We start from the raw sequence: 12593 nt of genomic DNA on the forward strand, positions 1-12593 counted from the left end.
TATTCCTTCAGCTCTGTGGTTTCCTGTGCATCCTTTAAAAATAAAGCCTCCTTTCTATGGCTGAGAAAGGCTGACAAATGAGTCTCTGCTCAGTGGATTTTTACTTTAAGGTTAAATTAGATCCTGCCACTCCCTTACTTCTTTATTTCTCAACCTCCAATGGCTTCCCAGCTTACCCAGAATAAAACATAGGCTCTTAGTATGGCTTCATCTCTCCTTCCCCAGGCCTGGCTACCTTCACCTTCTTCCTGCTCCTGGAACTTACTAAGCAGGGATCTTGACTCTGGTAATCCCTCTGCCTGGAATTCTCTGCCTGGGATATAGCACACCGGGCTCTGACTCTTTCTGTCATTCAGCTCAAAGTCCTCTCCTTACTGCCCACTCCATCTACATCTGGACCCCCATATCCTTCATCAGCCCCTCTTACTGTGTCTTGTTTGTTCATATTGCTTATCCTTTCTGAAATGATCCTGTTCATTTATGATTACTTGCCTATCACTTATTTTCCCCCCACTAAAAAATAAATTCCAAGAGAGAGAGACCTTGCCTTCTTGTTCATGGTTGTATCCCCAGGGCCTGGCACATAACGGGCACTCAGTAAATGTTTGCTGAGTGAATGAATGAATGAACAGAATGAACGAATGAACTGACATTGGCAGAGTCTGGTCTAATACAGGCAGCCTCCTCTGACTTCTTTAAAATCACATTTTCTGGAGAAGTCCTCAAATTAAGTGAAGGCTTATCTATTGGTTAAAAGAAAAGAACACTTGCCTCTCGAGGAGAAGGAAACATTTAGAAAAATTAAATTTCATCGGGCGGTAAATGAAATTAAACTTGTAGACTCATAAAATGGAAGCAGTGAATGCATCTATTACTTATCTGTTCCTTAGTTTACTGAGGATGTGTAAAAATTACCTGAGAACAGGTACCTCTTAGCTTGGCTGTATTTCATTTTCCCCTTTTCATGTAACAGTTTTACAGCAGCCTTAAATATCCCCTTGATCTCATCTGATATCTCTTTCCAGGTCTTCTCATTGTCAGCTTTGGCAGAAGGCTGCATCTAGGAAAATGTAAAAGTGAGATATTAGTCTTAAGATCATCAAAGAAAAAAAATCAATATTTAAGCACAAGAGAAAAAGCACTATTATTTGAAGGTCTACTATGAGCCAATACTATGATAGGTGCTTAACAGGCCAGTGCCCCTAGTAACCCTGAAAGTTAGAACTTATCTCCATGTTATATGTGAATTTGCCCAAATTACACAGAAATCGTTTATTGGGCTTTATTACTGTACTATGTATTTCCCTTTTTTTTTTTTTTTACATTTTTATTTTAGTCCCAGTTAGTTATATTAGTTTCAGGTGTACAATATAGTGATTCAACACCCATACAACACCTGGTGCCCCTCACGACAAGTGCACTTCTTAATCCCCATCCCCTATTTCACCCTTCCCCCCACCCCCTCTGGTGACCATCAGTTTGTTCTCTATAGTTAAGAGTCTGTTTCTTGGTTTCTCTCTCTATCTCTCTCTCCCCCTGTTCCCTCCCTCTCTCTCTTTTTCCCTTTGTTTATTTGGTTTGTTTCCTAAATTCCGCATATGATTGAAATCATATGGTATTTGTCTTTCTCTGACTTATTTCACTTAGCATAATAATCTCTAGCTCCATCCATGTCATTGCAAATGGGAAGATTTCATTCTCTTTAATGGCTGAATAATAGTCCATTGTGTGTGTGTGTGTGTGTGTGTGTGTGTGTGTGTATCACAGCTTCTTTATCCATTCATCAGTCGATGGACAGTTGGGTTGCTTCCATACCTTACTATTGTAAATAATACTGCTATAAACATAAGGATGCAAGTATCTCTTTAAGTATCTCTGTGAATTAGTATTCTGTATTTTTGGGGTAAATACCCAGTAGTGTGATTGCTGGATAGTAGAGTAGTTCTAATTTCAAATTTTTAAGGAAACTTTATACTGTTTTCCAGAGTGGCTGCCCCACTTTGCATTCCTACCAATAGTGCAAGAGGGTTTCCCTTTCTCCACATCCTTGCTAACACTTGTTGTTTCTTGTTTTGTTGGTTTTGGCCATTCTGACAGGTGTGAGGCGATGTCTCATTGTGGTTTTGATTTGCATTTCCCTGATGATGAGTGATGCTGAGCATCTTTTCATGTGTCTGTTGGCCATCTGCATGTCTTCTTTGGAGAAATATCTGTTCATGTCTTCTGTCCATTTTTGCATTGGATTATTTGCTTTTTGGGTCTTGAATTTTATAAGTTCTTTATACATTTTGGGTATCAGTCCTTTATTGGATAAGTCATTTGCAAATATCTTCTCCCATCCCGTACGTTGCCTTTTAATTTTGTTGATTGTTTTCCTCCTTGTGCAGAAGCTTTTTATTTTGATATAGTCCCAATAGTTCATTTTTCCTTTTGTTTCCCTTGCCTCAAGAGACATACCTAGAAAAGAGTTGCTATGACTGATGTTAAAGAGGTTATTGCCTATGTTTTCTTCTAGGAGTTTATGGTTTCAGGTCTCACATTTAGGTCGTTAATCGATTTTGAATTTATTTTTGTGTATGGTGTAAGAAAGTGGTCCCGTTTCTTTCTTTTACATGTTGCTGTCCAGTTTTCCCAACACCATTTGTTGAAGAGACTGTCCTTTTCCCACCGGATATTCTTTCCTGATTTGTTGGAGATCAATTGACCATATAGTTGTGGGTTTATACCTGTGTTTTCTATTCTGTTCAGTTGATTTATGGGTCTAGTTTTGTGCCAATACCATACTGTTTTGATCACTACAGCTTTGTAATATAACTTGACATCCAAAATTGTGATGCCTTCAGCTTACTTTTCTTTTTCAAGGTTGCTTTAGCTATTCAGGGTCTTTTTGGTTCCATATAAATTTTAGAATTGTTTGTTCTAGTTTTGTAAAAAATGTGTTGGTATTTTGGTAGGGATTGCATTAAATGTGTAGATTGTTTTGAGTAGCATAGACATTTTAACAATATTTATTAACCCATGAGCATGGAATGTCTTTCCATTTCTTTGTGTCATCTTCAATTTCTTTCATCATTGCTTTATAGTTTTCAGAGTATAGTTCTTTCACCTCTTTGGTTAGGTTTATCCCTAGGTATCTTATTATTTTTGGTGCAATTGTAAATGGGATTGTTTTCTTAGTTTCTCTTTCTGCTGCTTCATTATTGGTATATAGAAATGCAACAGATTTCTGTACATTGATTTTGTATCCTGTGACTTTACTGAATTCGTGTATCAGTTCTAGCAGTTTTTTGGTTGAGTCTTCTGGGTTTTCTATATATAGTATCATATCATCTGCAAATAGTGAAAATTTTACTTCTTCCTTACTAATTTGCCTTTTATTTCTTTTTCTTGTCTGATTGCTGAGGCTAGGACTTCCAGTGCTATGTTGAATAAAAATGGTGAGAGTGGACATCCTTATCTTTTTCCTGACCTTAGGGTAAAACCTCTCAGTTTTTCCCCATAGAGGGTGATATTAGCTATGGGTTTTTCATATATGGCTTTTATTATGTTGAGGTATGATCCCTCTAAACCTACTTTGTTGAGGGTTTTTATCATGAATGGATGTTGTGCTTTGTCAAGGGCTTTTTCTGTGTCTATTGAAATGATATGGTTCCTATCCTTTCTCTTATTAATGTGGTGTATCACGTTGATTGATTTGTGAATATTGAACCACATTTGCAACCCAGGAATAAATCCCACTTGATCGTGGTGAATGATTTTTTTAATGTATTGTTGAATTCAGTTTGCTAATATTTTATTGAGGAGTTTGCATCTCTGTTCATTAGGGATATTGGCCTGTAGTTCTCTCTTTTAGTGGTGTCTTTATCCAGTTTTGGTGTCAGGATAATACTGGCCTCACTGAATAAGTTTGGAAGTTTTCTTTCTATTTCTATTTTTTGGAATAGTTTGAGAAGAATAGGTATTAACTCTTCTATAAATGTTTGGTAGGATTCCCCTGGGAAGCCATCTGGCCCTAGGCTTTTGCTTGTTCAGAGTTTTTTGATTACTGATTCTCTTCCTTCCTCCCTTTTCTTTTTTCTTTTCTTTTCTTTTCTTCTCTTCTCTTTCTTTCTTTTTTTTTTTTTTTTGATTCTATTTCTTTGCTGATTATCAGTCTGTTCAAATTTTCTATTTCTTCCTGTTTCAGTTTTGGTAGTTTATATGGTTCTAGGAATTCATCCATTTCTTCTAGGTTGTCCAATTTGTTGGCTTATAGTTTTTCATAATGTTCTTTTATAATTGTTTGTATTTCTGTGGTGTCAGTTGTTATTTCTCCTCTCTCATTTGTGATTTTATTTATTTAGGCCTTTCTTTATTTTTTCTTGATAAGTCTGTCTAGAGGTTTATCAATTTTATTGATTTTTCAAAGGACCAGTTTCTGGTTTCATTACTCTGTTCTATTGTGTGTTTGTGTGTTTGTGTGTGTGTGTGTGTGTGTTAGTTTCTATATCATTTATTTCTGCCCTAATCTATTATTTCTTTTCTTCTGCTGGTTTTAGGTTTTGTTTGTTGTTCTTTTTTGAGCTCCTTTAGGTGTAAGGTTAGGTTGTTTATTTGAGATTTTTCTTGCTTCTTGAGGTAGACTGTATTGTTATAAACTTCCCCCTTATGTATTTAAAAAAATTTTTTTTATTTGCTGGTTGACCCATTCATTGTTTAGTAGCATGCTATTTAACCTCCATGTATTTGTGGTCTTTCCAGATTTTTTCTTGTGATTGACTTCAAGTTTCATAGCATTGTGGTCAGAAAAGTTGCATGGTATGACTTCAATATTCTTGTATTTTTTTGAGGTTTGTTTTGTGGGCTAATATGTGATCTATTCTGGAGAATGTTCCATGTGCCCTTGAAAACCATATGTGTTCTGCTGTTTTAGGTTCTGAATATATCTGTTAAATCCATCTGTTCCTGTGTGTCATTCAAAGCCATTGTTTCCTTGTTGATTTTCTGTTTAGATGAGCTGTCCATTGATGTAAGTGGGGTGTTAAAGTCCCCTACTATTATTGTGTTATTATCTATTAGTTCCTTTATGTTTGTTATGAGCTATTATATGTATTTGGGTGCTTCTATGTTGGGTGCATAAGTATTTACAATTGTTATATCTTCTTGTTGGATTGTCCTCTTTATTATTACATAGTGATCTTCTCTTTCTCTTGTTACAGTCTCTGTTTAAAGTCCAATATAAGTATTGCTAGTCTGGCTTTCTTTTGACATATATTTGCATGATAGATATTTCTCCATCCCCTCACTTTCAATCTACAGGTGTCTTTACATCTAAAATGAGTCTCTTGTAGGCAGCATACATATGGGTCTTGTTTTTCATCTATTCTGTCACCCTCTGTCTTTTCATTGGAGCATTTAGTCTATTTGCATTTGAAGTAATTATTGATGGAAATGTATTTATTACCATTTTATTATGTATTTTGTGGTTGTTTCTGAATATTTTCTCTGATCCTTCCTTGTCTTTTTTTCATGTTTTGCTGATTTTCTTTAATGATATATTCGGATTCCTTTCTCTTTATTCTTTGCATATTTATCAGTGGTTTTTGATTTGTGGTTACCATTAGGTTTGTATATAACTTCATGTGCATATAGCAGTCTATATTAAATTGATGGTCATTTAAGTTTGAACCCATTCTTTTTTCCTGTCCTCCCACATTTTAGGTATATGTTATTATATTTTATATCCTTTTTTGGTGAATTCCTTGGCTGATTTTTTTACAGAAATATTCACTTTTACTGCTTTTGTTTTTCTTACCTTTATACTGTCACTTTTGGTCTCTCCTTTCCACTCAAATAGCCCCCTTTAATATTTCTTGCAGGGCTGGTTTAATGGTCATGAACTCCTTTAGTTTGTGTTTGTCTGGGAAACTCTTTATCCCTCCTTCTATTCTGAATGATAGCCATGCTGGAAAGAGTATTCTTGGCTGAAGATCTTTCCCATTCAGCATTATGAATATATCATGCTACTTTCTTCTGGCTTGCAAAGTTTCTGTTGAAAACCTCGTGCTAGCTCTATGGGTTTTCCCTTGTAAGTTACTGACTTCTTTTGTCTTGCTGCTTTTAAAATTCTTTCTTTATCACTAGATTTTGCCAATTTAATTACAATATGTGTCTGTTTCTCTGTGTTAAGAAAGTCAGCTATGTCTTCTGCTCTTGAAGGTAGTGACTTTATGAAGAAGAGGTCCTGGAGTGCCCTGCAGCACAGTGTCCCCTATTCACCAGAACTTGACCCTTCAGGAGAGTATCTATCTGTGTTGCTTATGCCCTGCTGTTGTGTTGGAGTCACTTTTCCTTTCAATGCAGTCATCTGCACTGGCTCTTTGCCTGATGCAGGCTGTGCTTGCTCTCAGTGGTGTTAGTGGGACCCAAGCAGGCCAGTTCTGAGGGGGCAAGACTGCTGGGGAACTTGGGATGGGATGGTGGTGTTAGCAAAATTTGTGCTGGGCCCCTAGTCCTATGCCAGATCTCCAAAGTGCTAAGGCGGCTCGGGGCTGCATGCTGGGGTGGCTAGGGATGGGAGGCTGGGTGGGGTGAGTGATGAGGGTTAGACATGCCCAGGCCTGGTGTGAGATGGTGGCTAGGGGCGCATTGCTGGGCATGGTGTGGTGGCAGCTGTGGACCAGGTGGCCATGTGGCATGTGCATGGCTTTAATAAAATTTGCCATGAGCCCAGGGCCGAGGCTAGCAGGTTTGGAATGGGCGAGTCCTCAGGAGAACTCGTGGGCTTGGCGCACTGCTAACAGGTTAAGTAGCAAGTCCCTCTTGGGTGTTGATACACAGAACAGAAAGTTAAAGGAAAGGTCCTCATATGTTTCCATTTAATTGTCTTTAGTTGTCTCTTCATTTGTTTCTGAGTCTCTGGGAAATGAAATGGGAGGACTGCCGACCAAGCAAATAACATTTATAGAGTCTTGGTGATAATCTTATTCATGAATTCATTTATTTAACAATAATTTATGCAGAAATATCAGGTGGGGCTTAGAAAATAACTTAAATTTTCCCTAGATGATCTTAGAATGACAAAGGAACAACTCAAGCCAATTAAACAGTAACATATGAGCAAGTGCTCCCAAACTGCTGTCTAAACCTGGTTTCATGAGGTATTAGGTTTTTTGATATCTACATTTACCAGCAATACATTTATTCCTGGCATATTCAACTGAGGAATGGCTTGGATTTGCCCTAAGATTCCTATCCACAGAAACAAGATTCTTGCAGATAAGTACTTTGAATAATGCATGGAGGGGGAAGAAGGAAAATTAAGGATCCTGGCATGATTTCATATTGCATGCCGAAAATGCTGTATGCTAAATATGAGAATGACAAATACACAAGGTTCTTAAATGAACTGTTGCCAAGTCAGAGCTGTGCTCCTCTCAGAGATGCCTTGGCACTGAATGTATCAAGGATGTTCTCTTTGGAAGAGGGATGGATCTCTATTCCTTCTTTTCAATCTCTCCAGGAATCCTATGCAAGGAAAAGGCCCATCCGTTTTCTCTTCCTCCTTTATTCTGTTTCAGGGGACACATGGTAGATACATTTAGGAACCAAGTTGGAGAGGAATCATTGATACTATTTCCATCCTACAAAGGCATGAATCAACCTCACTTCAAGATTCTACATAAGATACAAGAATATAAACTATGTATGAAATATTAAAGGAAAAATAATTGAATTAAAAAATGAGAGACTTTAAAAATAGCTAGGCAGATTTTAAAAGGCCCCTCCCCCCCCCAAAAAATTTCACAGATCAAAAATATAACTGTGAAACCTGAAAGCTTAATGCATGAACAGAGTGGACACAGCTGAAGAAAAAAAAAAAATACTGAATTGGAAAAGACCTAAAATAGTCTCCTGGACAGCAGCATGGAGAGCTAAGGAAATTGATATGTGAAAGAGAATCAAGAGAAATGGAGGACAGACTGAGATGGTCCAGTGTAAACTAAATTATAGTGCAAAAAAGAAAGAACAGAGGCAATAGAGGAAAGACATTATTTGATGAGATGATAGCTGAGAACTTTCCAGGACAGATAGAATACATGAATTCATGAATATAGGAAGCACGACAACATGACTTCATAATATCGTAGACACATTATGGCAAAATGGGAAAAATAAGAATATTTTCAGATAAACAGACCCCAGGAGGAGAGTCTGAGAGGCCAAAAAGAAAGGTAAGTCAAAAATGGGAAAGTTTCTTAGCTTTGGATTTTGTTGTTAAAAAGAAATGTAAGGTCCAGGGCAGAACAACTTTCTGTCTGCTATGCCTTTTCTGTGGATGAACGACGGTGGAAAGTAATAGACACGTACATACTTTGGAGAGAAAGATAACTCACTGCATTTTTATTGCTTTTCAGCATTTCCAATTTAGGTCTGAGGTAATAAGCTGCTGGCACTGAGTTCTCGTCACGACAGTACCACTCTTCCAGAAGCTTGGTCTCCAGCTTTGCCTCTACAGCAGCATCCAAAATCATTTCAAACTCCGAGGCTTCAACTTCTCCAGGGATTCGAATGTTCCCATACTTTTCACCTAATAGTCCCTGTGTGTCCACAAGAAAGTTCAGGTTAGTGTACCACCAAGAAAATTCATTTTAGTATTCACATCGTCTAGTTAAATTGAATATTTATTGAACATTAAATAGAAACAAGATATGTTGTTCCATCACTTTTCTCTTTTAATCACAGTGGATACTTTCTTCCCATGCATTATTTAATAAGTAGTTAGATCAATTATATTGTAATTATAATAAATTCATATAATGAGAACTGAGATTGCATATCACATCAGACAAATTCAAAATACAGAGTTTTGTAGCAAATTTATTTCCCCAAAATTTACATAATACAACAAAAGTTGTTCTACTCTGAGATTTTTTTTTGTTTGATCATGACAAAGAAAAATGACATGCTGGACTCTATGAAATATCACATAGGCAAACTCTCCAAAGAATTGCTTTGTGAAGAGTTAGATTTTCGTAGCTACAAAAGAAAGTAGGAAATCACTGAGTGCGATACTACTATGGACCCCACCCTAACTCAAAACAATTCAAAATGTAAATAAGATATCATTTTCTCCTTATTAAATTGGGAAAGAAAAACACGCTCCGTGTTATGTGAAAGTGTGAGAAGATACCCACATAGTGCTGATGGGTGTGTAAATGGATCCAATATTTCACTGAAGAGTATTCTGGAAGAATGTATTAAAAGCCTTAAAAATCTATATAAATTTGAGCTTCTGGGAAATTGTCTTTAGAAAATAATTAAGGATGTGCATGAAGACTTATCAGAATATTTATGCTGATACAGTTTTAACAGGAAAGAATTGGCATAACAACCTAAGTGTCCTGCAAATGGGAACATTTAAATATACTATGGTACGTCTATTCAAAGGATGTAGCAAGTCATGTTCCAGAACTGTATTGATGTAGAAAGATTTTTTTCAAGTTGTTATTTAAATTCCAATTAGTTAACATACAGCGTAACATTAGTTTCATGTGAGGAATTTAGTGATTCATTACTTACATACAATACTCAGTGCTCATCACAAGTGCCCTCCTTCTTCCCCATCGCCCATTTAACCCATCTCCCCACCCACCTTCCCTCCATCAGTTTGTTCTCTATAGTTAAGAGTCTGTTTTCTGGTTTGCCTCTTTTTCCCTTTTTTCCCCTATGTTCATCTGTTTTGTTTCTTAAATTCCACTATAAGTGAAATCATATAGTGTTCGTCTTTCTCTGACTAACTTATTTCACTTAGCATGATACTTTCTAGCTCCATCCATGTCATTGCAAATGGCAAGATTTCATTCCTTTTTTATGGCTGAGTAATATTCCATTGTGTGTGTGTGTGTGTGTGTGTGTGTGTGTGTGTGTGTATACCACATCTTCTTTATCCATTCATCTAGTTGATGGACATTTGGGCTTTTTCCATAATTTGGCTATTGTTGATAATGCTGCTATAAACATGGGATGCACATATCCTTTCCAATCAGTATTTTTGTATCCTTTGGGTAAATACCTAGTAGTGCAATTGCTGGATCATAGAAGATGTTTATAATATACTATTAAGTGAAAAGGTAAGTTACAAAACAGTATGTATAAGATGATTCCAATGTTTTATATATATTACATATATATGAGAGAGGAGATTGTATATATATGTATATACAAACATACACATAAGAAAAATTTTATAGGAATGCACAGCAATATTATCAATGGCTATATTTGGGTGGCTTTAAATATACTTAGGTTGTTTTATGAATTTATTGTTTTTTTTTTAAGTTTATTTATTTTTTTAGTGAACTCTACATCCAATATGGGACTTGAACTCACAACCTTGAGATCAAGAGTCACATGCTCCGCCCACTGAGCCAGTCAGGCGCCCCTGAGTTTATTGTTTTTTTTTAATTAAAACTTTTTTTTTGTAGTACACATTATTATTTTGTAATGAGAAAAACAACAGGCATTGAAAAATTTTAAACCTAGTGATGCTGTCTATACTGCTTTGTGGAACAACACTCTGGAGCTTCCTCTAAATGTCTGCTTAAGACTGTGGTTCTCAAAATGTGGTCCTCAGACCAGCAGCATTAGCATCACCTGGGGACTTACTAGTTCTGCAAATTCTCAGGTCCTATCCCAGAACCACTGAGTCACAAACTCTGGGGGTCTCTGCTGAGCAATTAGTGCTTTAGCAAGCCCTCCAGGTGCCTGAACAACTGTTTTAAGCTAATAAAAATATTACCTTATATAGCATCTGGTATTTCAATTACTCTTCAATGTCTTATCTAGTAGAAACAAAGAAAGGACATAATGGAACCCTAAGACAAATCTATGCCAGCCAAGATAAGTTTGTCTGCTTTATGGTGTCCAGGGGAAGGTTTCTCTTTAATCTGTGGGCACCTCCATCCTTTCTTTCTGTTGACTAGCACCTTTACTATAAACTCCAAGCCCTGTTTACGCATTGAAACATGGGTGGTTTGGCTTCCTTGGGGGCACTTCTTACTACCTCTACTGCCTATCACTGCAATATCCACAGTGTTTTCTCACCTCATACAGCTAGATAGGTGAGAGAATTAAAGTCCTGGGGAGATCTGTGTTCAAACTAAATTCCTAACCCAAACTCTACTGCGAAATGGTAAGCCCCATAAGGGTTGAGGCCTGAGATGTTGATTCCTAGCACATAGAAAATTAAAAAAAAAACAACCCTATTTGTTACATAAATGAATGAACCAAAATAGAGAAGAAATCTTTAGACTGTTCTTTCTTTAAAAGATTTATTTATTTATTTTAGAGAGAAAGGGAGGGAGAGAGAGAGAGAGCATGAATGGGAGGGGCAGAGGGAGAGGGAGAGAGAATCTCAAGCAGACTCTGCACTGAGCACAGAGCCTGATGTGGGGCTCCATCTCATGACCGTGAGATCACAACCTGAACCGAAACCAAGAGTTGGATTCTTAACTGACTGCACCACCCAGGCGGCTCTTAGACTGTTCTATTCTTAGTTGAAGATAGTATTTCAGCTCTCAACAGGTGGAGTAATAATTTGGGAAGGTGCTAGTCTTGTCTGCAACCTTCATTTCAGCCTGTAGTCTTTTAATAGGTCCTGTCTACACACATCCCTGGTTGGGCCATTCCCCATCTCCTTGGGACATAATCCATCCCATCTAACTGGCTCACTCCAGCTGATTGTAGCTAACGGAACTCACTTTTTCAAGCTCAAGTCTCCTCAGTACTAGCCTCAGAGACCAGGCGGGAGGGCGATACAACTTACGTGTGCTCTTTGGCTGCATAAAGGCCCTTTGTAAGGGCCTTGAATGGAGGGACACCACTGCTCTGGTCTCCATTACTTCAGCATGGTAAACGGGGGTCTACAGAGGGTTCTTTTGAAATAAGGGTGTTCTCACTCCAACTCACTGTATCAGCCTGAAGGCCACATGAGGACCCTTTTATTTCAATCTGCATTTGTTTTGGGCTATTCTTGACAACAGGCTGTATGCAACAAAGCTAATGTTATTTTGAGTTGTTTCTCACTTTCTATTTTGTTAAGGAATAATCGACACTGTTGCACTTGCCTCAGGCGTACAGCATAGTGATTCAGTATTTGTATACATTACAAAATGGTCACCACAATAAGTCTGGTTACCATCTGTCACCATACCAAGTCGTTAGGATATTACTGACTACATTCCCTATGTTGTACATTATATCCCTGTGTCTCATTTATTTTATATCTGGTAGTTTGTAGCTCTCAATCCCCTTCACCCATTTTGCCTATGCCCTCACCTCCCTCCCCTCTGGCAACCATCGTTTTATTCTCACTTTTAATGTTCCTCTTCTAAACTCTCTCATGTTAAACTTGGGTAAATGAGCAGGTATGACCTCTCATTTTGCCAGACATACAAAGGGAGACAATATTTTTAAGGCTAGCCAGACTGGGGATTATCCTATTCCTGTTGGTTAGTTCTGGATAAAGGATAGTCAGCATCTTCAGTCAGGACTGTCTGTCATGAGGAGTGAGGTTTTCGTGCTGGGATGAGCCATCCAGAAAACCTGTATGG

General features: G+C 37.5%; 1 protein-coding gene across 2 annotated transcripts in view; it reads right to left on the reverse strand.

The window, feature by feature from the left end:
- The window catches only part of NWD2 (NACHT and WD repeat domain containing 2), a 179946-nt gene that overhangs the window by 14874 nt on the left and 152479 nt on the right, over positions 1–12593 (reverse strand). For both annotated transcript variants that reach the window (XM_006731249.3, XM_031025845.2), the window contains 2 exons: positions 8376–8579; positions 916–1060 (listed from right to left, as the gene is read on the reverse strand). In XM_006731249.3, coding sequence (XP_006731312.1) covers positions 916–1060; positions 8376–8579 — 349 coding nt within the window. The remainder of the gene's footprint in view (positions 1–915; positions 1061–8375; positions 8580–12593) is intronic.

The sequence above is a fragment of the Leptonychotes weddellii genome, chromosome 2 (genome assembly GCF_054177405.1).
Source record: "Leptonychotes weddellii isolate Sample4059 chromosome 2, ASM5417740v2, whole genome shotgun sequence".
NCBI classification, from domain to species: domain Eukaryota; kingdom Metazoa; phylum Chordata; class Mammalia; order Carnivora; family Phocidae; genus Leptonychotes; species Leptonychotes weddellii.